General features: G+C 45.7%; 1 protein-coding gene across 1 annotated transcript; it reads left to right on the top strand.

Annotated features, from left to right (window-relative positions):
• Positions 1 to 164: 164 nt before the first annotated feature.
• Retreg3 (reticulophagy regulator family member 3) lies at positions 165 to 26,274 on the top strand. The gene is made up of 9 exons (XM_057776359.1): positions 165 to 492; positions 15,077 to 15,183; positions 18,621 to 18,651; positions 19,541 to 19,667; positions 20,415 to 20,499; positions 21,673 to 21,810; positions 22,942 to 23,024; positions 23,542 to 23,674; positions 24,236 to 26,274. The coding sequence occupies exons 1-9, from the start codon at positions 254 to 256 to the stop codon at positions 24,691 to 24,693; spliced, it is 1,401 nt and encodes a 466-aa protein (XP_057632342.1). The 5' UTR covers positions 165 to 253; the 3' UTR covers positions 24,694 to 26,274.
• The last annotated feature ends 579 nt before the right edge of the window (positions 26,275 to 26,853 follow it).

Below are 26,853 nucleotides of genomic sequence, written 5' to 3'. Positions count from 1 at the left end.
AGCTCTGCACATGGAATTTCCTCATTCATTGGGCTTCACTCAAGCAGGTTGCGCATGCGCGACTGCGGATCGCGCTCACCTCCAGGAACTTATTTCGACGCAGCGAGGCGCGCTAGCGTTTGTACGCATGCGCCCGCACGGGTCGATTCGGCCGTACCCCCCGCCCCTCCGCAGCCAAATCGCGCTTCTGCGCAGTCGGTGTTATTGTGACTACCGGGCCGTGGTCCCGGATGTTGTGGCTGCTGGAGGGGAGATGGAGGAGGCCGAAGGGGTGGCTGCTGCCCCGGGCGCAGCTTCGGGGGTGGCTTTCAGTGGCCGCCGAGCTACGTCCGGCTCCTGGGAGCGCGACCAGCAGGTTGAGGCGGCGCAGCGGGCCCTAGTGGAGGTGCTGGGGCCCTACGAGCCTCTGCTGAGCCGGGTGCAGGCAGCCCTGGTGTGGGAGCGGCCGGCCAGGAGCGCCCTGTGCTGCCTGGGGCTGAACGCGGCGTTCTGGTGAGAGACCCGGACGGGACCCTGGCTAACCCCTACAAGGCGCGGATTCGTCAGTTTGCTCTCGGGGTCTACCTCTCGCCTGCCCTGCCCGGTTTCCTTTCGCCGCCCTGGCTGCTTCTCGTTCTCGCCTAATGATGCTTCACTTGCCCCTTTCCCGCCTGTCCGCCCGCCTCCAGTCTTTGACACCCCGGATCCTCACAGGGCTTGATTTCCCGTCTTCCCTGCTTTCCCCGCGCCGGCACCCTCGCCCCGCACACTCTCCAGGAGCTTCTGGTCACATCTTGAGTCGCTCGCAGTGAGCCAGGGTTCCTCTTGTTGGCCAGAAAAGGCTAGTTCACTTTGAGACTATGTCCTGTTTCTTTTGCCTGCCCCAATGTGGTTTCCAGAGATTTTAACTTACCGTGGGAGGAGAGGCAGAAGGTCTTGTAGAAAGGTATCCATGGCTGTGAGAAGAAAAACGAGCTTGAACCGGTTAGCATGAATTAGCATGTTAGATACCGTCTCACCTAGTCAAGTTGGTGAAGTCGGTTTGGAGCTTCAGCCTGAAGAGAATTAGAGGTTTAAGAAAAGAAGGGGACTAGGAAACAATGATGAGATGTCAGCCTTCTCAGAGCCACTTAGGATCTCTCTTCTGAGGAATTAGGAAGGCATCCTTAACCATGGATTACAATCAAGGGGGTTGAAGATGTCTGCGAGCTAGGAGTTCTCTCTAGCCTCACAAGAGGCACTGCGTTTAAATATCTGTTTGTTTCATTCTCTGGGACAGTGAAACCTCCTAGGCGGACTTCGGGCTTCATAGAGTCTACCAAGCACGGTTTGGGTTTATTAATAACCAAAGTACTGATCAAATTCCAAGGGAATTAACTGACACATTACTGAGGCCTCTAGAGCTGCGTGAGATGAGACTATCCTGAGTAAGTCTGAGAAAACAAAGTGGGGTGTGTGTGTGTGTGTTAGGGACTGGGGCTCGAACCCAGGACCTTGTGCATGCCGAGCAAGTGCTCTGGCAGTGGAGGTACACTTCAGGCCCATGTCATCTATTTCTGATACTGTTTCTTTGGCTTCAGATATCAGCCCTCCCCCCCCCCCCCATTGTTAGTGTTTATCAGGCAGAACTCCCAGGGAAAAGAAATCGGGCTACATTAAACCGGTTTGTAGAATGTGAGGTTGAGGTGTACATCAGGGAGAGCACAAAAACAGCCCTTTTTAAAAAAGGAGTCAGGGCCTCACCATATAGCTCTCGCTAGCTAGCCTGGACCACTCTCTGTAGACCAACTGATTAAAGAAGTGCACCGCTGTGCCTGACTCATGGAATGTGTTTTTAAGGATTTATATTTGTTATTTTAATTATCTGTGTGTGTGTGTGAGAGAGAAAGAGAGAGAGAGAGAGTGAGTGAGAGTATGGGAAGCAAGTACAGGTACCTATGAAGGTGGGGGGGGGGAGAGAGAGAGAGAGAGAGAGAGAGAGAGAGAGAGAGAGAGAGAGGGAGGAGAGAGTATGGGCAGCAAGTACAGGTGCCTATGAAGGTCAGAGGCATCGGATCCCCCTGGAGCTGGAGTTGCAGGTGATTGTGAGTGCTGGGACACTGAACTTCTGGCAGAGCAGTGTGTGCTCTTAGCCATCGCGCCATCTCTCCAGCACTGCAACATTTTTTTAAACTGCATCCGTATTTGCTGGTGTCCAACAGTGTATTCTTTTTTGGTCCTGTGTACACTAGGCTGGCCTTGAACTCCTGATCTTCCTGCTTTTACCTCCTGAAGGTTAGGCTATAGACATTGGCCACCATGCTGTGCCTGGACCCTGGTAGTGTTTATTTAAGCTAAGTCTGTGTTTACAGTCTTTCTTAGAACCCCTCTTGTGTGCTGTATCTCTTAAAACCTTGTGGCTGGTGTTTATCTTTGGCGTTTCCTGGTATTTCGCCTGCCGCGTAGCCACAATCCAGTTATTCTCGTTACATTCCCATCTCGCACCAGAATCCTGCTGGGGGAGGGACTGGTGGTTTAGGACTTAGAGAGTAAATTGAGCACGGCATTTATGGAGGGGAGTCACACCTTGTGAAGGGGATAAATAGTTGAGAGTAGCTGGGCATTGGTGGTCGTAGGATGGTTTGGGGAGAAATGAGCTTCCTTTGAGGTTTGAGGTTTAAACAGATTGCACTCGTGTTTGTGGGCGCTGCCATTTCACTTAGGAAAGTAAAAAATGATTGTTTAGATTTTAGACTTTTTGAGAAAGGGTCATTACTTTAGGTCAGAAAAACCAAATTGAAAAACGTTTCTTTCACTATTTGTCGGGAATAATGACAAAAAAAGCTGGGGTGTCAGAAGATTGGGCAGTAGCACAAAAGAGTTACCCGAGGGCCAGAAAGGTGGCTCAGTGGGGACTAGAACCTACCTTCAAGCCTGATGACCTACCTCCTGCAAGTTGTCCACACGTCGTTCAAACTCAGAGAACAAAGTTCTTGCAGTGTTCTATAGGTTCAGGCTGTTTTTGAGTATGGCCTCTTAACTCCTCCACATAATAGTTCATAAAAGAAATCGTGCATATAGCATACCATCATAGTATTTACAGCCCCCTACCCAGGTTCCAGAGAAATTATGGTGGCCCTATCAGAAGTCTTACCGCACACCTCACCCCTGGTCCTGGCCTGGTCCTGTCTTTGGGATAGGAGCTGCCGTCCCTCTATTTTCATTAGTCTCGGCACCACCGGCAGGTGGGTGATTTCAGGGAGACCATGAAAGTCAGCAAGAGTGCATCGTGACAGGGTCTGAAAGGAACAGGCTCCTGTGACTTTGATCATACTCACAGGTGATAAGGAGCCCAAGAAATGTGTGGGTGCTGCAGGCTCCTTCCCCCACTTCACTAGCAGCTCTGGGCTCACAGAGTTATGGACCTCGGGGCTCCTTTCCAACCTTGTCTGATTCTGGGTGGTTGTTGGGGATAAGGGCATAACCCACAGTTGATTACCTGTCGATCTCTCATGAGAATTGCTTTTACCATCACCATTGTTACCAGGGTTATCCATTCTTTACCTGCGTGTGAGGGTGTGTGATTGTGTACTATGGCAGTGTTAACCATTCTCTATGGGGAAGTCTGAGGGGGATGTGTGATTGTAGACTGTGTTGTTTGCATGATTTAAAAAGTTATCCTTCCCTAAAACACAAGATTGAGAGTGATCTGCAAAGTGGCTAAGGGCGTACAAGAGTTCCAATTTACGGAGTTAGATGCAGCTAGAAAACGGTAGGACTAGGAAATGAGGGGACCCCCATCCCTTTGGGAACCCCACCCTCTTCTTGAATGAGTTCTGGAAATGTTTTATTTAGAAAAATAAACATTGCTGGTTTTAAAACTTTAATATTTCCTGAAATGGCAAGGAAAACCCCTTTGGATAGAGACATCGTTCTTTGGAGCACAAATGGATGGATCAGAGTGGTGCAGGCTGTTAGCCCAAGCACTCAACAGGGAGATCTCTGAGATCGAGACTAGCTTGTTCTGTGTAGTGAGTTCCTGGCTGGGACGTGGACTGTCTGGGGGAAAGCAAATTTTAGACGAAAACACTGTCGAATGTTTCTGCTGATCAGTTCTTTTTCTTTTTTCCTACTGTTTTTGCTTAAAGAAAGGGTTCAGGTAGTCAAAACTGGCCCTCTCTGCTCTTGGGAGTCTGTTGCCTTGGCTGGCCTCCTTTGTCTCATCGGTGGCCTAGGAGGCTTCCGACAATGTCCTCCTCAGCTGTGTCCCTTTGCAGATGAGGGGGATTAGTCACTTGTTTGTTTTAGAGCTGGGGTTAACTTGGGCTTCATGAAGGCTAGGCACATGCTCTGTCTCTGAGCTGCCGCCAGCCTTACCTTCAGTTTTTGTCTGTAAGGTTGGTACTTTCTCTGTTTTAGGGTGGGTGGTTTCACTTCTGGTTTTTTTTTGTGTGTGTGTGTGTGTGTGTGTGTAAGCAACAGCTATCATTATGTGATATAGGTTGGGTTAATTTTTCCTTTTCATTTACTAGTGACAGGCTCATTAACTTGTTAGGCAGTCACAAGTGCTGCACAATAATGGGCTCACTGTCCCTATAGAATGGGATGCTTTGTTCTGAAGTGCAACAGAGACAGGCATGCTCTGTAACGACAAAGGAGCCTATAAATAACAAATTTGAAAATATATGTGACATCACCATTTATGTTATGTTACTGTGTACTGAATGGACTGAATCTAGACCCTCCTATATGCTAGGCAACATTCTAACTTCTGTTAGTACTGGAGAGCCGTGCTATAGTTAACTCCCGGAAAACTGGTTGTTGTTGTTTTTTTAATTGCAGGTTTTTAAAATTTTTATTTATTTTTATTTTATGAATATCAGTGTTAGCTTTGATGTCAGGTCCCCTGGAACTGGAATTACAGTTATGAATTGCTGGGTGCTGGGAATGGAACCCAGGTCCTCTGGAAGAGCAACCAGTGCTCTTAACCACGAGTCATCTCTCCAGCCCCCCAGAAAATTGTTTATTTCTAGAATTTCTCATGGTCTTTTTTGGACACTAGATTGCTATTCCAAGAAGCATACTTTATTTGAACTAGCAGCTTAATCAAATTTTAGCCACCTGCAAATAAGGGACAATTTACAAAAGGAAAACAATCCATGTGTGATAGTATAAGCCCATAGTCCAGACATCTGGATGTGTGTGTTGAGGTAAGAGAATCAGGAGTTACAGGTCATCCTCAGCTATCCAGTGAGTTCTAGGTCAGCCTGGGCTATACAACACCATCATTCCAAAAAAAAGAAACTAGTGGCTATATAAAACTTACTCTCAGCCGGGTGGTGGTGGTGCACGCCTTTAATCCCAGCACTCAAGAGGCAGAGGCAGGTGGATCGCTGTGAGTTCTTGGCTTTAATCCCAGCACTCAAGAGGCAGAGGCAGGTGGATCGCTGTGAGTTCTTGGCCAGCCTGGTCTACAAAGTGAGTTCCAGGACAGCCAAGGCTACAAAGAGAAACCCTGTTTTAAAAAGAAACACACACAGCCGGGCGGTGGTGGCGCACGCCTTTAATCCCAGCACTCGGGAGGCAGAGGCAGGTGGATCTCTGAGTTCGAGCCCAGCCTGGTCTATAAGAGCTAGTTCCAGGACAGGCTCCAAAAGCCACAGAGAAACCCTGTCTCGAAAAACCAAAAAAAAAAAAAAAAAGAAACACACACACACACACACGAAACCTTTGGTCTCACTGATAATTTAAAAATGAAAGTGTAGGGACTGGAGAGATGGCTCAGTAGTTAAGAACACTTTTAGCTTCGCGAAGGAACTGGATTTGGTTTCCAGGATTTACGTGGTGACTCACGGCATCTCCAGTTCTAGGGATCCAGTAAACAGTCATGTGGTGCATGTTTATGCATGCAGGTGAAACATTCATATGCATAGAATAAATTAATTTAAAAGTACATAGAAATGAAATTGTGTTACCATTTTCTGCATAACTTTATTTTGTTTTGTTTGGCTATCCTGGAACTCACTATGTACACCAGGCTGGCCTTGAAGGCCCAGAGTTCTGCCTGCTTCTGCTTCCTGAGTGCTTAGATCAGAGTTGTGCACCACTGTGTCTGGCTGCTTAATAAGTTTTAAGAACTGATAATGTTTAATTCTTGGGACTCTGTGGGAAAACAGACGTGACTGATAGAAGCCTGAGTAGTTTGGCAACATTTGCTAAGCTCATTGGTTAACACCTTTGCTGGGGATAGAAGAGATACGAAGTGCCTGATAATGGTATGTGTTTTTTGAGGATGGTGAAAATCCTCTAAAATTAGATGATGGTGATAGTTGCACAACTCTGAATATATGCCAGACCATTGAGTTAGATAATTTAGAAGGGTGATTTTATGGTAATGTTATAAAAAATTGATCTTAATTATAGATAAATTAAGAAATATTTAATTGGGAACTTGCTTAGAGTTTTAGAGTGTTAGTCCATGATCATCATGCTGGGAAGCAGGCAGGCATGTTGTTGGAGCAGTAGCTGAGGATTTTATATCCCCATCCAGGGCCAGCAGGTAGAGAAAGAGATACTGGGACTGGCATGGACTTTTGAAACAAACACACCTCCATTGACACACCTCCTCCAATAGGCCGCACCTCCTAATCCTTGCCAAATAGTTCCAATAATTTAACTAGGAACTAAGCATTCAGGTATTCTCATTCAAACCACTAAATTATACTTCCCAGTGATTTGTGTGTTTGTTTGTTTATATTTGTTTATTTTAGACTTGTTAATCTTATGTTCATGAGTGTTTTGCCTACGTGTGTGTGTGTGTGTGTGTGTATGTATGTATGTTACTTGCATGCCTAGTCCCTTCGGAGGCCCAAAGAGGGTGTTGGATTCCCTGGGACTGAAGTTACAGACAGTTGTGAACCTCCATGTAGGTTCTGGGAATTGAACCTAGATCCTTTGCATGAACAAGTGCTCTTAACTGCCTAGCTATCTTTCCAACTTCTGTTTTGTGTCTGGGTGTGTGGGTGTGTGTGTGTACAGACGCAGGGACACAAGTGTGGCGGTCAGAAGAGAATGTGGGAGTTGTCTGTCTCCTCCTACCATGTGTGCTCCAGGGGTTGAACTCAAGTTGCTAGGCTTGATAGCCCGTACCTTTATCCTGAGCCATCTTGCTGGCCTCCCAATGTTTTTATATGTTAATATTTTTAAAATAAAGTACTAATTTTTCAGAACATATATGTGGGTGGTGGACCATTTTCAAAACTTTAATTTCATATATGCCTCTGTAAAAAATAGATGTTTAAGATGCTGTTATTTTTATCATATGGAAAAAATTTTGTGCAGTGTTGAGATGTCTGCTTTTCCCCTCAAAAAGGATGCTTTGGCGTTAAAAACAAGTGACCAAAAATCTCCTTTTTCTTGGGTTAATAGTTAAAGTGTGTGTGTTATGTCTGCTTCCTCCCAGCAGATCCATTGTCCAGAGGCTGCTCTTGAGACTTTGCCACTGGCTCCCTGTGACTTAGCACACTCCTGACTCATGTTTCCTGTAAATTGGGTTGATTTCAGAAGCATGATCAGATTCAGGTTTATAGTTCTCTTTCTCTCTTCCTTTCCTTTTCTCCTCTTTCTCTCCTTCTCTTTCTTTTCTTTCTCTCCCTTCCCTCCCCCACACTATCCCCTCACCATCTCTCTCTTCCTTTTTCCTTTCTCACTAGGTAGCTAGCTATTCCAGGCTGGAAAAGGTGGGGTGCAAACCAGGTTGTTTCATAGTGATATACTCATTTTTATTATTTCCTTTTGTTGTGTTGTTTGTTTTTCGAGACAGGGTTTCTTTGTGTAGCCTTGGCTGTCCTGAAACTCACTTTGTAGACCAGGCTGGCCTCGAACTCAAATAGATCTGCCTGCCTCTGCCTCCACCTCTGTCTCCTGAGTGCCATCACGCCTTGGCTGTCCTGGAACTCACTTTGTAGACCAGGCTGGCCTCGAACTCAAATAGATCTGCCTGCCTCTGCCTCCACCTCTGTCTCCTGAGTGCCATCACGCTCGGCATTTTATTATTTCTTATATTTTCTAAACCTTCAACAAATATGCTTGCCCTTAGAAATAAGGAAAGTCGTTAAGGAAAAATATGGATGAGCCTGAAGTAAGCAGAAAGACTGACAGACAAAGAAAGCCCCCAGTTAAATAATTCATAGTCCGAGTTGGCTGTATTTGTAGTTGTTTTTTGCTTAGTTGGAAAGTTTTTATGCTGATTGTAATTGCTGAAAAATGTTTTGTATGCTTTTTTAACAAACTTTGTGGATTTGGGGCTTGAGTTGTGTGTGTGTTTTCTAGAAAGGTCTCATTATATAGTTCAGGCTAGCCTCAAACTGTTTATCCTCCCTGCTTCAGTTTTCTGAGTACTAGGATTATAGGTGTGCAGCCCTGCTCCTGGTCTGGATGTCCTTTTCCTTATTCCCTCTTGTTCAGATTCCTTACCACTTGTCTCTCTCTCTTTCTTTGTTTTCCCACCATTTGTCTTTCACATGTCCCCCTCCCTTACTGTTACTTTGGCGTGTCATATTGTAAACACAACTGCACTTGGGTAGGGCACATGCCTCTCGACTCTATTATTTCTGTTTATTTTGTGACAGGGTCTGACTGAAGTGTGCCTGGCTCCTCACAGAGATCTGTATAGATCCTCTTCCGTTTGCCTCCTAAGTCCTGGTCCACCAGGACCACCACACCTCGCCTTTACTACTCTGTGCTTGGGTTGCTGGCCCATGGCTAAGTGGGTCCTCAAGTTTGTTCAGGTGAGGTATAGGCAGTGAGAATGGGAAGGTAGGGTTGTGACAGTCTAGGTTTGGAGGAAAGAGTTTTTGTTTGTTTTTGTACAAGTTCTCATGTAGGCCAGATCTTGATCCTGTTGCCTTCACCTCTGAAGTGTGGGGTTCTCAGGTGTGTGCTGCCTACCATGCCTGACTGGAAAACAGTATTTTTATTGCTGTTGTCTTGGGAAAACTACCCTCTAAAGGAGAGCTAAACATCCTCTCAGCAGCCAGTGCTCTGAAAGGTGATTGCAGCCTGACTTTCCCCTTGGAGAGTGCTGCGGGTGCTGGGAAGGGAGCAGCTGCAGCACTGGGGAGCGGCGACCCTCGGTGTGGCCTGATTGAGTTTGCTTAGTTGTTGGGAAGATGTGCTGACTTTGAGGAGATTAGTGACCTGGGGCATTTCTCGAGTTTATTCCTGCTAAGCTGCCTTCATTCTTTAATCGCTTGAATAATTGTGCCCTTTAATTGTGCCTTTAAGTGGTGGAATAGGAAAACTGGAATAGAGTTGTCACTGGTGGCTGGGTTTCTGAGTCTCATTTCCTTTCATCCTTCAGTTTATTGTATTGTATTTTAAAGTGTACAGGTAGTATGCATTGCTGTTTGCTGTACAGAAATGTCTGTGGACAGAATCTGAAGTTCTTTTACCAATTCTGTGTGTGTGTTTGTCTTCATGTGTATGCCTAGGTAAGGCTTCTTGATTTTCGATGCTAGGAATTAATCTGTCTTATACAAACTTTTACTTTTTAAAAAATTTTATTATTTTTGGTGTTTTGAGACAGGGTCTCTCTGGCTGTCCTAGAACACACTGTAGACCAGTCTGGCTGCTGCCTCTTCATCCCAAGTGCTGTGATGAAAGGCATGTGCCACCATGTCCAGCTTGGAGACTGATGTGACCCAGCACGGTATTAAACTCCCTGTGAAGTCCTATGGCTCTTCCTGCTTCTACTTCCTAAATCCTAAGGATCAAAGCCGGGCCTAGTGCATACAGAGAACCCTGCCAGCTGAGCTCCTTCCCTAGCCTTTTTGGTTTTTAGGATAGGAATACTATCCTTAGAGCTCGTTCTGTGACTACATAATGTCATTAGGCAAGTTTTGATCTGAAGGTGTTCCAAGGTGATGACTAATGACCACCAGCTCTTGGTGACTTCGACCTGTTTGACCAGGCGAATGAATACCTCATGCCACTGGAACAGCAGAGCAGAGCTGTGTTAGGCGGGTGTTGGTGCCTTGCATTTTCCTCTTGGTTTTTTTTTTTGGGGGGGGGTGCAGGATCAAATGTGATATTTCATAGGTGGTTAAGTCTGTTGTTTCCCTTTTAAAAAAAGGAACAAAAGAAAGAGAAAAAAGAAGAGGTTTTATAAGACAACCCAGGTTGTCCTCTTAACTCACTAGGTAGCTAAGCTGTGTCTTGCTGGGCAGTGGTGGCACACACCTTTAATCCCAGCACTTGGGAGGCAGAGATAGAAGGATCTCTGTGAGTTCGAGGCCAGCCTGGTCTACAGAGTGAGTTCCAGGACAGCCAGGGCTACACAGAGAAAACCTGCCTTGAAAACACCAATGAACAAACAAAAAGCTGTGTTTTGCTGGATGCAATGGTATTTGCTTGTAGTCTCAGAATTTGAAGGCTGAAACAAGAAGATTACTTCAGCCCCTGACTATGGAGAATGTCATGGGGCTAGAGAAATGTTAAGAGCACTTGACTGCACTTCCAGGGTTCCTGAGTTCAATTCCCAGCAACCACATGGTGACTCACAACTATCTGTAACGGGATCAGATTTCAGATTCCCTCTTGTGGTGTGCATGAACAGAGCACTCATACACAAAATACATGAATAAGTAAATCTTGAAAAAAATAAAAAGTAGAACAACCAAGGTAGCCTAACAAGATCTTAACTCTTACAGTGACATGCTGCCAGGTGGTGGTGGTAGTGCACACTTTTAATCCCTCATTCAGGAGGGAGAGGCAGGCAGATCCCTGTGAGTTCCAGGACAGCTGATCTACAGAGAGAATTCTAGGACAGGAGAAACTGTCTCAAAAAACAATTAAATAACAACAAAAAACTCAAAACTGTCTTAGGATTTCTATTTCCCTTTGAGGGCCATTTTCTTTCAAACCACAACATTCCACTCACTGGTGCCCAAAGGCTTGTAGCCATATTGTAATGTGAAAATGCTTTCGGCTCAACTTCACGGTCCCCAGAGGCAATCACAGTCTCAACGGTGTTTCAAAGTCTCTCTGAGACTCATGCAGTCCCTTAACTGTAATCCCAATCAAAATTAAAAAACAAATCTAACATGTAATGGCATAGGATATACATACGGTTCCAGATGTAGGGAAAGGAGCGTAATAAAGAAATACTGACCCAAAGCAAGATGGAAAACCAGCTGGGCAAACTCCATGACAGATGTCAAAAGGTTCTGAAGCAAGCTTTTATTTATTTGTTTCTTTTTTTTTTTTTTTGGATTTTCGAGACAGGGTTTCTCCGTAGTTTTTGGTTCCTGTCCTGGAACTAGCTCTTGTAGACCAGGCTGGCCTCAAACTCACAGAGATCCACCTGCCTCTGCCTCCTGAGTGCTGGGATTAAAGGCGTGCGCCACCACCGCCCGGCTTCGTTTTTTTGTTTCTTGAGACAGGGTTTCTGTGTGTAGCTTTGGAGCCTGTCCTGACACTGTCTCTGTAGACCAGGCTAACCTCAGACTCACAGAGATCCATCTGCCTCTGCCTCGCAAGTGCTGGGATTAAAGGCATGAGCCAGCTGAAGCACACTTTTTTTTTTTTATTCTTTTTTAATTAAAATTTCCACCTGCTCCCCGTTTCCCATTTCCCTCCCCTCCTCCCAAATATTGCCCCCTCCCCCCAGTCCCCTCCCCCTATCCCCACTCCTCTTCTCCTTCCCCCACACCATTCCCCCTCCCTCTCGATACTGGAGAGCAGTCCAAATTCTCTGCCCTGCGGGAAGACGAAGGTCTTCTATCTATGTCCAGGAAGGTGAGCGTCTAAACAGGCTAAGCACCCACAAAGCCAGTTCATGTATTAGGATCGAAACCTAATGCCATTGTCCTTGGCTTCTCATCAGCCTTCATTGTCCGCCATGCTCAGAGAGTCCAGTTTCAACCCATGCTTATTCAGTCCCAGACCAGCTGGCCTTGGTGGGCTCACAATAAATCAGTTCCACTGTCACAGTGGGCGGGTGCATCCCTCGTGGTCCTGATTTCCTTGCTCATGTTCTCCCTCCTTGAAGCACACTTTTTTATGAGAATGTTTGGATCACCAGCCCCAAATAGCAACACAGTGACTTATATTAATTATGAAAGCTTGGCCATTAGCTTAGACTTGTCCTACTAGCTCTTATAACTTAAATAATTTGCTTCTATTAATCTACATTCTGCCAAGGGGCTCCATTGCTTCTCTGTACTGTATGTTTGACTTGTTTTGAATCTTGCTGGCATCTCTCCACCTCTCTTCTTCCCAGAATTTTCTCTCTCCCCGGAAATCTCACCTGTTCTCTTTTGCCTAGCTATTGACCATTCAGCTCTTTATTAAACCAATCAGAAGGCATCCTAGGCAAAGACACATCTTTACCGTCTACACAGATATTCCGCAGCAAGGTTCTTCAGATCCCCAACTCCTTTCAGCTTTGTTGACTGAAACAGACTTCTTTTCTCTTAGACTGGTTCCACTCCCTATTAGCAGTTTCTCTTGTTAGGTATCCCACAACTCTGGCATGTCCAATATCTTGGGGTCTCCAAGACAATCCAGGCTTCAGCTTCACAGGGCAGCTTATATAGGGATCCTTAACTGATAGCCATGCCCCAACCAAACCCACCAGAAACTACTCCCCTGCCATCAGGAACTCCTGAGGGTCTCTTGCTTAGAGCAGCTGCAGGCATAACAAGTTGTTTACAAGAAATTCAGGGTTTGGGGGTCTACAGTCCACAACAACCAACTTTCTGTTTCCCATGATTTCCTTCACTATCTAAGCTTGGCTGTTCTGGAACTTTCTCTGTAGACCAGACTGGCCTCAAACTCAGAGAGATCCATCAGCCTCTGCACTGCTTTCCAACTGCTGGAGTTAGTGTACCACCACACCCGATTCTCAAATCTTAAGTGGGATCTTGCCCTGAGGTCACTACTCCCTTTATTCCATTTCTTAAATCTATTTTTCCCCTTGGATACAGAACTTAGCTCTGTTTCTCTTCCTGTGCTCCTTTTTCTCTTCACATATTTTTCTTGCTTGGTTTGCTCCTTTTTATTATGTATCTTCATTAGAGTTAACACTAGTAACCACATAGCAAAGTCTATACTAGGCTGCTTTAGATTTTCTCTGCCAAGGGAATTATTCCAAAACTCTTTACTTTAGCCTCAGGCAAACTTTTCTGAGAAGGACGAAAAGCAGCAACATTCTTCACCAAAATATCACAAGAACAATGTGTAGGCAACATATAAAATTCTCTGAAACCTCGTGAGCCAGCCCTACAGTTCAAATCACTCTTAGCACCACTGTCTTCAGTGCTCCTACTGGTGTGGCCCATTAAGCATCGCTTAAAGCATTCTACTGCTTTCCTAACCCAAGCTCCCAAATCTATATTCCCTCAAACTAAAGCATCAGGCCTTTTACAACAATATCCCAGTCTCTGGTACCAAGTTCTGATTTAGTTAGGGTTTCTAGCTAAATTTGCTGTGAAGAGACACCATGACCATGATAACTCTTTTTTTTAAAATGTACTACATATACAGTGTTCTGCCTACATGTATGCCTGTACACCAGAATAGGGCACCAAATCTCATTCTAGATGGTTGTGAGTCACCATGCTGGGAATTGAACTCAGGACCTTTGGAAAAATAGCAGTGCTCTTAACCTCTGAGCCATCTCTCCAACGCCAAAGGCAACTCTTATGAAGGAGATATATTTAATTGGGGTGGTGGCTTACATTTTCAGAGGTTTAGTCCATTATCACCATGTTGCATCATGGTGTCATACAGGCAACAGGGAGTGATCTGAAACACTAGGTTTGGCTTGAGCATATATGAGACCTCAAAGCCTGCCTCCACAGTGACACACTTCTTCTAACAAGGCCACACCCACTCCAACAAGGCCATACCTCCTAACCGTACCACCCTCTTTGGGGGGCCATTCTCTCTCAAACCACCTCAAAAACAAAAAACAGAAAAAAAAAAAAAACAACAACAACAACAAAGGGTATTCTTGAAAGATGGATATAGGCATGCCCTACCATGCCTGGTTTATACAGTACTGGGGATTGAGCCCAAGGTCCCATACATACTAGACAAGCACTCTACCAACTGAACTATATTCCCAGGCCCCCTCATTTTATTGATGTGATGTGCTACACATATCTCTGTATGTTGAACTACCATCCTTGCTGTCATCAGATAAACCCCACTTGGGGATGGGGAGCTGCATATGTAAACTTCCTGGCATGCAAGCAGGAGGACCTGAACATAGATCTCCAGCACCCCTGTAAAAGCTTGGTGTGATCACACATCTATAACCATAGTGCTAAGAAGTCAGGGACAGACAAATCCCTGAAAGTCACTGGCTCGAAATCTATCCAGTTGATGTGATGAGGTCTGGATTCATTGAGAAACCTGATAAAGTGGAATGCCATGTATTGTTGAAGCACACCTTTCATCCCAGGACTCAGGAGGCAGGTAGTCTCTGTGAGTTCAAGCCCAGCCTGGACTACATAGTGAGATCCAGGAAAACCAGGGCTCTATTGGAAGACCTATCTGGAATGATACTTACACATACCCACTTGATAAAACTGGGGATAACCATATTAAGCCAGTCTCCGAAAGACAAGCACCATACACTTTCTTCTGTGCTTCCTAGATTGTGTATTGCTATATCAAGACGTGTGTATGACTTGACAGTGGAAGTGGAGGAACAGAGAACTGATGGTGGGGGACAAGTGAGAGATGCAGGGACGGGTGGGATAGGGATGGGATAGGCTGCACTGACTTGTATCAGCACTTCCCTTTAGTAAGTCAGTACTTGCTGTCGCCCTAACTTGTCTCTGAACTGCACAGACTGGACAGTCGAAAGGATCTGCAGGAGGCTATTTGATTTAGTCCTTTTCCCTTACAGAAGCAAATTACTGTCTCCATAGGAAAATAGCTGAGGTCTGAAAAGTTGGTGTGATTTAAACAAGGCGTCTGACTGGTTAACATCTGAGCAGCCACTAAAGCCTAGAACTAGGGTGTCCTCACTGCAGCCCACAGTGCACATGTGATCTCTCTTAACTGGCTTCAGTGCTTAGTGACCTTCTTCTGTTTTCTTTCTCTGTAGGTTTTTTGCACTGACATCCCTTCGTTTTGTGTTTTTACTTGCATTCAGCTTGATGATCATTGTCTGTATTGATCAATGGAAGAGCAGACTTTGGCCTGAGATAACAGGTAAGATTTGTAGTATTACAACAGTTTGAATGGCAACAACTTTTTATGTGATTTTTGCCTTTAGCTTTTTTGTTTGTTTGTTTTTGAGGGATATGTGTTGCTGGGGACTAATACCCGAAGTCTGAATTGCTTGTTTTAGGAGACATTTGAAAAACATAAGCCTTTGGCCTTAGATAGTGGAGCACCCCTTTAATCCCAGCACTCAGGAGGCAGAGAGAGGCACTCTATGAGTTCAAGGACAGCCTGGTCTATATAGTGATTTTCAGGACAGCCAGGGCTATGTAGAGAGACCCTGTCTCCAAAAAAAAAAAAAAAAAAAATAAGAAAAGCTTATGCCTCATGTATGGGTCCGTAGAGCTGGGTTATGCCTCCCTGTTGTTACATTAATGTCAGCAGATCTGTGTCTGCCACCTGAGGTGGTGATGTCAGTATAACTGGCCTGAGGAATATAGTCTTAACAGTTTTTTTGTTTGTTTGTTTTTTAAAGATTTATTTATTATGTACGCAACAGTCTGCCTCCCTGTATGCCCGCACGCCAGAGGAGGGCACCAGATCTCATTACAGATGGTTATGAGCCACCATGTGGTTGCTGGGAATTGAACTCAGGACTTCTGGAAGAGCAGCCGGTGCTCTTAACCACTGAGCCATCTCTCCAGCCCCCTGTTTGTTTGTTTTGTCTTTTAGACGTAAATGATCTTACTGGATACTGTTATCTACTAAGATAGCATCAATTCATTCTTATTTTATGTGAATGGATGTTTTGCCTGCATGTATGTCTGTGTATCTCTTGTGTGCCTAATGCACACAGAGGCCAAAACAGAGCATTGAATCCACTGGAATTGGAGTTACAGAGAGTTGCTAACTGCCACATGGGTGTTGATAATCAAACTCCAGTCCTCTAGAGGAGTAGTCAGTGCTCCTAACTGCCAGACCATCTCTCCATCCCTTTTTTTGAGACAGGGTCTAACTGTGTTGCTTTGGCTGGCCTCTAACTCACAGAGGTTCATCTACCTCTCCTTTTTGAGCACCACCATGCCTGGTCATCAGTTAAAACAAAAACATTACCCAGTGTCTCATGTAGCCCAAGCTAGCTTCCAGTTTACTGTGTAGCTGAGGATGGCCTTGACCTCCTCATCCTCCTGCCTTTCCTCCCAGCTGTGGGCATTAACAGGTATGTACTACCATGTATAGCTCCAGGCAGCATCAATTTACCTCCCAAGAGTTTCTTTTAAATTATATAATAACCTCTAATAAATATGTTTTTTTGCTGTGTGTAGTGGTGCATGCCTTTAATCCCAGCACTCAGGAGGCAGAGGCAGGTGGATCTCTAAGTTCGAGGCCAGCCTGGTCTATGAGAAGAGTTCCAGTACAGTTAGGACATTACACAGAGAAAACCCTGTCTTGAACACCCCCCAAAGGAAAAGAAATATGAGCTGGGTGGTGGCGCACGCCTTTAATCCCAGCACTCGGGAGGCAGAGGCAGGTGGATCTCTGTGAGCTAGCCTACAAGAGCTAGTTCCAAGACAGGCTCCAAAGCTACAGAGAAACCCTGTCTCAAAAAACAAAAACAAAAAGAAAAAAAAAAAAGATGGTTTCTTTTTTCAAAAACTTATATGAAAGAAAAATTAACATACTTATTGAAAGAAAAATTAATGGCAACTCAAGGGACAATATCAGCAATATAGTGCAGTGTGTGACTGATAAATTCATGTATTTTATCCCCATTTCAGTTGTTGCCTATTTCAGTCATTGAATGAAGCAAAATATATGGAAGATAAAGAAAGACGCGCCTTTAATCCCAGCACTTGGGAGGCAGAGGCAGGCGGATCTCTGTGAGTTCGAGACCAGCCTGGTCTACAGAGCTAGTTCCAGAACAGGCTCCAAAGCCACAGAGAAACCCTGTCTCGAAAAACAAACAAACAAACAAACAAAAAAGACAAAGAAAGAATACATTTCTAGGCAGGCCAGTAGCTTGATTAAAGCACTGCAGAGTAGTGCAGCGTGGTGTCATACCCTTGTTATGCCAGCCCGTGCAGCAGGACTTCAGAGTCAGCCTCCGCTGTCCAGAGCATTGGAGGCTAGCTTAAGTATACGAGATCCTCTCTACAAACAAAAGAAACACAATTTGCAAAGGGTCTCCTGAGAACAGAATTGAACACTTTGGTAGGGATGAGAAGTCTGTTTTTAAGAGAGAACTTAGGTTTATAAGTTCTTGAAAGTTGGCTTACATGTTTAGGTAGTGAATGATCATTTAAAAACTTTTTAAGATTATGTCGGGTGGTGGTGGCGCACGCCTTTAATCCCAGCACTTGGGAGGCAGAGGCAGGCGGATCTCTGAGTTCTGAGTCCAGCCTGGTCTACAAGAGCAAGCTCCAAAACTACAGAGAAACCTTGTCTCGAAAAACAAACAAACAGACAAAAAGTTGAGACATAGTGAGTTGAGAGTAAAGATTAATTTGATGGCGTTTTATAGGGTGGATGGCGTAAACCAAGGGAAAGGCAGAAGCTATTGGGAAACTGCAGCTGTATCTCTGCAGGAAGAAATATGTTGTCCATGAAACTCAGTGATGGGTGTTTGGAGAGCATGAAAAAGAAAGATAGCTTAGTATTGATCCTTAGTGGATACGGTCAGAATAGGAAGAGTGGGGGACTGGCATGCACTTACCACAGGTGGACAGAGGCAATGGAGATTGGGTCAGGTGGGACCCTGAAAAGGAAACTGACGTGGATTCTGGACATTTCAGGGTTGAAGTGTTGGCAGGACGTTTAGACCACAGCATAGAGCTTTATAGAGTCCTTAAGTAGTCAGCCTGTCTCGTGTCTGAATGTCAAAAGACCACATTATTCAGAGCACAGGCAAATCTCTAGAGGTGGAGTAGTTACAACATGCCTTAGAAGTTTGGCAGGTGATGTGTTTGAGCAGTCCGACATACTCAGGGATGGAGGAACTGTGTTCTCATACCCCTTGGCTGTAGGCTGAAGTAGTTAGCACAGCTCTAATGGTACATATGTGTCCTTTCTTTCCTCATGGAAAATCCTTTATTTTCTCGTTTGAAGACACATAAACCATTATTCCATTGTCTAGCTTCCTAATTCTGGTAGTATAACATGGGGTTTCTTTTTTTATTGGCAATTAATATAATTTTTATTTTTATTTATTTATTTATTTATTTTTGGTTTTTCGAGACAGGGTTGCTCTGGAGCTCTGGAGCCTGTCCTGGAACTCTGTAGACCAGGCTGGACTCGGAACTCATAGAGATCCACCTGCCTCTGCCTCCCGAGTGATGGGATTAAAGGTGTGTGCCACCATCGCCCAGCAATTTACTTTTTCTTAAATGTTAAAACTTGAACAGTCAGACCAAGAGACAGCCTAATATTTTCATGTTTAGTTTTGTCTACCAACTAATACTGGTGTTTGTTTTGTTTTATTGTTGTAGTGCCAAGACCTGACGCATTAGACAACGAGAGGTATGGAATACCAGTTACTTATTTTTGTTGTTTTGATGGATTCTGTTGTATTGTTCTGGTCACATGTCCCTAGCCCCATGTTCTGGACACAGCATTAGACACCTAGTCCGTTCTGAAATAATCACAAGTCCCAAAGTTCAGGTTGAGAGTACGCAGTGTCTTCTCGCTCTTATAGTATGAGAACTCTGGAGAAGGAGCTTTAGTGACTTACAGCCTGACATGCCCAGGAAGTAGCTGTGTTAGTAAGCCGCAGCGTGAAAACACAGAGGGAGCTAATTTGTCTCCTGGCTTTTATACTGCATCATTTGGTGTTTTCTGTGACCTGTGGCTGTTTTTAAGTTCTGGGTCAGAAAACATTGGTTCCTGGCATCAGCAAAGCAGTGCTAAAGATCCCTCCCTGTGTGTCTTAGAACTCTGCTTCCATTCCTTAATCCAGCCACCCCACATGTCTGATAGAGGGAATTTCCTCTGCTGTGATTGTTTCTGGTTTTGCTTTACCCCCTCACATTGCCTCCCTCTTGGCTGCAGTGGAGTCCGTCAGACTGTGCTTTTACTGTGTCCCTGGATTGCAGTCACAGGGAGTTGCAATGGTCCAAGTGTGGTGAAGATGGTGTTCTGAGCCCAAAGGGCCTTGGAGCTAGTGGCAGGTTTATACATGTGGACTGAGCCACTTGCTCAGAGAGTGGAGTTGTCAGAACAAGTTTGTCTTCCTAGTCCCCAAATTCAAGTTTCAGCCTGGTAAGCCAAGAAGAAATACACGTTCCACATCCAAAGCACCTGGGACTAGCCGTTCCCAGCCCGTTTAAACCCGGAAGCATTGGCTTCCTGCGCAGCAGGTAGGGAACCCTAAACAGCCTCCTTTCACAGCTCCCCCTTCTCTCTCCCGTAGTTGGGGCTTTGTGCACCCTCGTTTGCTCAGCGTCCCCGAGCTCTGCCACCATGTAGCTGAAGTCTGGGTTAGTGGGACCATTTTCATAAGGAATCTTTTGCTTTTCAAAAAGCAAAACCCAGGCAAGGTAAGACCTCCCTTTTAACTTTCAGCTCTGACCATCAGTTCAGCTCATATTAAGTTGAAATCCTATTTTATGATGTGTCCTTATTGAGGGAAGAAGAGACTTGAGGTTCATAGAAACAAAGGGAGGTTATAGGAAGGGGTTCCTTCTGGCCATTACAATAAAGGCAAGAGCAGGACTCCGTGTTTGGTGTGCTTGTCATTTGGAGTAGCCGTTTTCTTTTCTTTCTTTTTTTTTTCTTTTTAAATTTCTTTCTGTGCTGGGAATTGAATCTAAGGCTTTCTGCATGCTAGGCAAGCTCTACGACTGAGCTTCATCTCCAGCCCCACAGAGCAGGCCATTTTCTTGTTTCAAGAAGGGAAGGAAAGCTTGCTTGTGGGCATTCTTTGTCATATTGAATATGATAAATTATAGGGTTTTATATTTTTGCTTTCTTACTTTAAAAAAACCCACCACTAATAAGCGTTTTCTGAGAGAATTTTTGGCTCAAACTTACTCAAAGCAATTTCCTGGCATGAAAGGTCAGCTGTATGGGGCTAGCCATGTAAAAGAAGCTTGAGTAGAAGGGAATGTTCTCTTGACTGCCCAAGGAGAATCCCTAGTAGACTCGAGTAACCGTAGCTGTTGTTCAGACATGTCTATGCTTGACTCAGAGCATAAAGAACCTTTAGTCACATCTCCATTAATCCCCACCCCGCCCCAGTCCTTTGCTAGGTGGCAGAAACTTATTACTGCTTCTTGCTTCTCCAGTTCTGCTTGCTGAGCTGTGGGATACTGACCTTTTTGGCCATGTTGGGCCGCTACATCCCTGGGCTCCTGCTGTCCTACTTGATGCGTAAGTATTAATGTACTTCCCCTACAAGCTGTACGCTGCTCAGAGCTTTCCAGTCATGGTCAGCCTTGGATCTAGGGCATTGGTTCTTATCTTCCTAATGCTGCAGCCCTTTAATACAATTCCTCATGTTGTGGTGACCCCAGCCATAAAGTTATTTTCATAACTGTTGTGACTCCTAATGTAAATATCTGATATGCAGAATATCTAATATGTAACTCCTGAGAAAGGATCATTTGACCCCAAGGGGTTGCAACGCACAGGTTGAGGACCACTGGTCTTGGAAGAGTGCTATTAATATTTTTGTTCTCCAACAATGACTTTTTCATATCCTCAGGGCACGATTAGTGTCGTTAAATGTCTTTTCACATGGAACTGGTACTCCATTTTCCTTTGGGGTGCTGCAGTACTGGGGATGCAGCCCAGCATGTCATGCATGTCAGGCAAGTGTTGTGCCACTCACGTGTATCCCCAGCCCATCTTACCTAGGTGTAGACGTTGATGAGGGTTCACTAATGCATGTGGCGTCCCACCCTGAAGGACTGGCTCTGTATGGAGAAGGTTTCCGGACAGTTCTGAGTTCCTTCTCTGTTCTCGCTCTGGAGGACTTTTCCCTCCTCTGAAGTACATTTCTATAATGGAGTTACTTTTTGTTGACATGTACTGTTTGAGGCTGGAAGAAATTTTGGGTATTTTATTTTGCTTATATTTTTGTGGGTTTGTTTAGAGACAGGGACTCTCTGTATAGCCCTGGCTGTCTTGGAACTCACCACGTAAAGCAGGTTGGCCTTGAACTCACAGAGATCTACCTGCCTCTGCTTCCCAAGTGCTAGAATTAAAGGTGTGCGCCACCACGATGGGCATCTAGGTGTACTATTTTTGTACATAATTTATCTCAGAATCACTGGTTGTCACCATTTTGCTTTATACGTCCACACTTCCTGGTTCTGTCCCTCTGCTGTCTGTGGCATATTATATTGTTGATAGCCATGACCTGTACCCTGTGGAGGCTACAGATGTCCCGTTCTCAAAAACTGTATATAACAGGCATTGTTAGTGAGGGGACCAGCAGAAAGAAGCAGAATTGTTCTGCCCCTTCTGAATTAGGACACAGTAGCAGAGGGTAGGCAGGATTGCTTTGTGCGGTCTCCATTACCCTACTGTTTCCACTCTTAGTTGTCACTGTCATGATGTGGCCTCTGGCTGTCTATCACCGGCTGTGGGATCGAGCCTATGTGCGACTGAAGCCAGCTCTGCAGCGGCTGGACTTCAGTGTCCGTGGCTACATGATGTCCAAGCAGAGAGAAAGACAATGTAAGTGTCATGGGGTGGCTTTCTTCTACGTGACAGTTTGAGAAAGAGAAGCCAGGCCTCACATACTGGATAAGTCTTTAGAAGCAAAGGAAATAGGGTCCATGAGATGTCTCAGCAGCTTGCCACCAAGCCTGATGACTTCAGTCTAATCCCTAAGACCTTCATGATGGAAGGACACCCCACACACACACAGTGTGTTGTGCTCTGACTTCTACAGGTATACTATTTCACATGTATACAGAAACAGTAACTAGATAAAAGTAATTTTAAAAATTTCAAGTAGAAGTAGGGGATGGTTGGTAGGAATACAAAGTGGTAAGGAAGTGTAATATCTTATTTCTGAGAAACCTAGGCAGGCTTGCCAATTCTTATGACTTAGAATCCTTAGGCCTTCATTTTAAACCAGTTTGAGAAAAGCTCCAAGTTGAATGAAAGACATTGAAAATGTCCATAGTCCATCTGCTGTTATGAAACACCTTCCAAGAGTCTGGGCACCATATTGACTGCTTACATATACAGTTTTAAATAATCTTTGCATCAGCCTTGAGATTCAAGTGGTTTTGAACTGAGTAAATGTTAATGTAGGGTTTTTGCACTTTAAAGTTAGCCTCTTTCCATTACTGAAAGCTGTCTTCCAAAGTGGATAGATGCCAGAAGTGCACAGCATAGGTGCCCGACACAAAAGGGAGCACCAATGTCCCCCGTTCTCTGCTGTTACCAGTTTGGGTGTTTCATTAAACCTTGGCCTCCAAAGAATCCCATATGTGGTCACCAGCTTCATCTGGGCCAACTAGTTGAAAAATCTCAGTCCTTAAAAGCCAAGGTGAGCGCCTCCCTTCTCTTCCCTATGACTGTGCCCTCTTATCCCTGGCAAATCCTCAGAGTTGCTGAGTGGTTTGGTAGTTTATCTTCTAGCAAGAATCTCTAGAGATGTGTAGGGCTTGGAAGAAGGAGGGATGTTGGAGAGATTAATCTCATGTTACTACTTAGCCTCAGCATCCTTACCTTCAGACATTGCTATTTAGACTTAGAGCCTTATTTAGAGGGTCTTTTCTTGTGTTATGGTGTTTTTGGAGTTCAAAGGGAGTTTTTCCCTTGAAGGCATCAAGGTCTTCTGCTCTTTCCACATAGTACGCCGCAGAGCTCTACACCCAGAACGTGCCCTGGACAACCACAGTGACAGTGAAGAGGAGCTTGCTGCTTTCTGTCCTCAGGTATCTTGTGTGGAAGCTGCTCCACTGGGCCCATTTTCTTAATTCCTCTTTATCTGTCTGGCAGCTCACATTAAGATGGTAACCAGGTTTTAAGCCTATCAAGGACCCTCAAAGACCCTAGATTCCCCTTATTCTCAATAGCAGTGCTGAGGACAGAACCTGGTGTTGTATGGGGCCTTAGAACTCAGTTTGAGCCTGGTGAACAGCATGTTCCCTTGGGTTTATACTTTTCCATCAAGGGAAAACCTGGAGCTGACAGAAACTTTTCAGCAGCCAGTCCTTCTAGAGGTTTGGTTAATAAGTATATTTTTCTGGTTACCCAGGATTGTCTGAGCTCAAAAGGTTGATGAGAAAGAATGTTTCCTTTAGGGACACACCGTAACAGGCATCAAGATGGTGGATGCAGTTCCCATCTCTCTTTGATTTCACTGGTGGGCTTGGGTCTCTTCTAGGGCTTGCATTAGTAAAGCGAATTGGTGGCGGCATCATCTCTGACTTGCTGCTTTCTTTTTATAAGTTGGATGATTCTGCTGTGGCCAGGGAATTGGCTATCACAGATTCGGAGCACTCTGATGCTGAGGTCTCCTGTACAGACAATGGCACATTTAACCTGTCAAGGGGCCAGACACCTCTCACAGAAGGCTCGGAAGGTGAGAACCTTTGACTTGAGTTGGTAGTAGCTCTGACTTTTGTGTTACAGCTTCCTTGGACAGGGGTCTTTCTGTTGCCCTCCTCTCCTGGGTTGTGGCTCAAGTAGCAGAGTCACCCGAGGGTGTGGTATAGCACTGCTGATACTGCTGCTTTTCTTGAAGCCCCCAGTCCATTATTAGTCTTTGCCTCTGGCCTCATGGGCACAGTAGAGGAAGACAGGCAGTTCTGTGGCAGTTAGTCATCTAATTGGCAAATGGTCATCTGAGTGATGACGAAAAGCCAACCAGTCCCACAGGTTTTGCTTTATCTTAAGAACAGGGAAGCCGGACGGTGGTGGCACACGCCTTTAATCCCAGCACTTGGGAGGCAGAGGCAGGCAGAGCTCTGAGTTCAGGGCTAGCCTGGTCTATAGAGTAAGTTTCAGGACAGCCAGGGCTACAGAGAAACCCTGTCTCGAAAAACAAAACAAAAAGGTACAGGGTAGGGGAAAACCTGTTTTTTTGGGCCTGGAGCACAAGGGGCCAAGTAGCCACCATTTTCACATACCTGTGTTCTCTCAGACCTAGATGGTCACAGTGATCCTGAGGAATCATTTGCCAGAGACCTTCCAGACTTCCCTTCCATTAATGTGGATCCTGCTGGCCTGGATGATGAAGATGACACCAGCATTGGGATGCCCAGCGTGATGTACCGCCCCCCACCAGGGGCTGGGGATACCCAGGTCCTGCCTGCTAGTCGGGATGAGGCTGCACTGCCAGAGCTCCTGCTTGGGTCCCTTCCTGGAGGATCTAACCTTACCAGCAACCTTGCCAGCCTGGTCTCCCAGGGCATGATCCAGCTGGCCTTGTCAGGGGCCTCCCAGACAGACCCTTCTGGCCCACCTCCCCGAAGAGCAACAAGAGGCCTCCTCCGGGCTCCTAGTTCAGACCTTGACACTGATGCTGAGGGAGATGATTTTGAACTTCTGGACCAATCAGAGTTGAATCAGCTAGACCCTGCCAGTTCCAGGAGCCACTGAGGAGAGACTCCTTTGAGGGGGTCACTGTGATGTAGGGTTTTTTTCTCCCCACCCCACTTACTGTGATGGGGCAAGGGAAGAACCCAGTCCTGTCCCCTGAATTTTATCTGTGCTGGGTGGCCTGGCTGATGCAGAAGCCTGCTGAGAGAGCATACTCATTACCTTGCTGCCAGCTAGACACCATTTCTGTGCTTAGTCACTGAAGTGAGCACATGCTGCCCCAAGGGAGACTTCTCTCCATAGGGTGGTACTGCAGGCAAGAAAGGAGGAATAGTGGTTCCCCTTGGGGAATCAATATTGAGGTGGTAGTGCTGTTTGCTTTTAGGTCTGGGTGCTCAGGGGCCTTCACTGATATAAGAGCCCATCTCTTTTCCTTCACCTCACGGGAGCCACAGAAGTCAGACAGCAGCTACAAGAGTTTCCATTTTTGTCTTTTACCATGATTTGATTTGTGTTCTCAAAGCAAGTTTGTCCTTTGGTTCTGCAGAGCAGGCCCACTTCCTGTCCCTGAGCCCATCTGCATTTCTCAATGACTGACCCTCAGCACTGCAGAGTGTTTGCAGAATTTAAGAAATGTGAATGTGACGTGGGGCTGAGCCTTTCTGTGTCACCTTGAGCTATAGGATCAGCTGGTGATGGGGTTGGTGAGTGCCTCTCTGTCCTGAGGTCTCATGGAATCTTTTGGAGCTGTGTGGTTGTCTTTGGTGCTGTTAACCCCTGGCTCCATTTGACCATCCATCTGAGCAGCGAGCAAAGCAATATCATACCCATTTTTAAGTACCAGTTCCTCCCCTGCTCCTCCTCCGGAGAAGCAATAATTCCACAAGGGGGTAGGTGGCGAAGTAGCACTTTACAAATGGTTGTGGCATTCATCCGAGGAGCCAGCAGCTCTTCTTCCCATACTGCTTCCTAACTCCTTTGAGGGTGAGCCCTCAAAGTAAGGATGTGTTGATAACCAGCAGACACTGCTCTGAAGGGTGTGTTAGCAGTCCCTGGTCAAATCATGTGAAAGAAGCCCTGTAAATGACCATTGGTTCTAAACCTTTGCCAGCCTACTGCCTCTCTCTGTCTCCCAAATCAGAGCTCAAGCCAAATTCTCTATCCTCTCCCTCTTGCATTAACCCTTTGCTGATCCTCAGGGACCACTCCCCCAGCACCCCCATATTTGGGTGAGGGACGTTGGACAGAGCCCATTTTCATGTGCTGCAGGTTGGGGGTTGTGCTAACACGTTTGCTCTTGGTTGATGGATAAGGTAGAGAGGCCAGGGAGTGAAAATAGTTAACAGTGAGAAGGGCAACGGCTAGGTGCCTGTTTCATAGTCATTGAGTGTGAAAGTTAGGGAGGTTCTCAGATGCTCTGGACATCTCTTTCCTTAGAGCCAGCTGTGTTACAGGTGAGCTCTCTGGAGAAAATGGGAGGTGATGGAAAGGAGTGGAATATTACGTGTTTGCATGAACGTGTGTAACTTCATGCTTTGGGAGTTGGCAAGAGGAAGAGGGAGGGAAGGAGAGCAAAATCCAGAAGGTCTTTCTTGTACCAGTGGGATCCTGCTCTGAATCTCCTGAATCTTCCACTGTGAATTGGGGTGGGGGGTGGGTGCTGGGGAATAAATCTTGTATGAGAACAATCTTTAAGAGACTGCCATTGATTGCATGGTATACTCCTTTGATAGGTCTTCTCTTACTAATCTGGTAATAGCTAATTTGGGGCCGTGAGCACCTCAGAAGGGGACGCCCAGGTAGGTGTCGGGCCCACCTGCCCCTTCCTGTTTCTCCCTCATGAAAGCCTTTCCCCTCCTACAACCAAGCCGTCAGTACGACACCCTTGCTGGGCTTGTCCCGTTGGGTTTTGTTTTCTTTTAGATTAATTTTTTTTTTTTTCCCCGAGACAGGGTTTCTTTGTAGCTTTGGTGCCTGTCCTGGAACTAGCTCTTGTAGACCAGGCTGGCCTCGAACTCACAGAGATCCGCCTGCCTCTGCCTCCCGAGTGCTGGGATTAAAGGCGTGCGCCACCTGTACATGAGCATTTGCCTGCCTGCATGCGCACACACCACTACTTGCCTGGTGCCTGGGGCGTGGGGAGGGTCTGATCTCTTGGAAATGGGGTTACAATTAGCAGTTACTTGAGTACTAGGAACCAAACCAGGTTGTCTCCAAGAA

This window comes from Chionomys nivalis, chromosome 7 (genome assembly GCF_950005125.1).
Source record: "Chionomys nivalis chromosome 7, mChiNiv1.1, whole genome shotgun sequence".
NCBI lineage: Eukaryota > Metazoa > Chordata > Mammalia > Rodentia > Cricetidae > Chionomys > Chionomys nivalis.
The sequence above is the reverse complement of the archived record's forward strand: the minus strand, read 5'-3'. Positions and strand labels throughout refer to the sequence as shown.

Coding starts and splice junctions, on each gene's coding strand:
- Retreg3 (XM_057776359.1), top strand. CDS start 254: ATGGAGGAGGCCGAAGGGGTGGCTGCTGCCCCGGGCGCAGCTTCGGGG. Junction 19,668..20,414: donor AAAAGCAAAACCCAGGCAAG/GTAAGACCTCCC, acceptor TTGCTTCTCCAG/TTCTGCTTGCTGAGCTGTGG. Junction 23,675..24,235: donor TCTCACAGAAGGCTCGGAAG/GTGAGAACCTTT, acceptor GTGTTCTCTCAG/ACCTAGATGGTCACAGTGAT.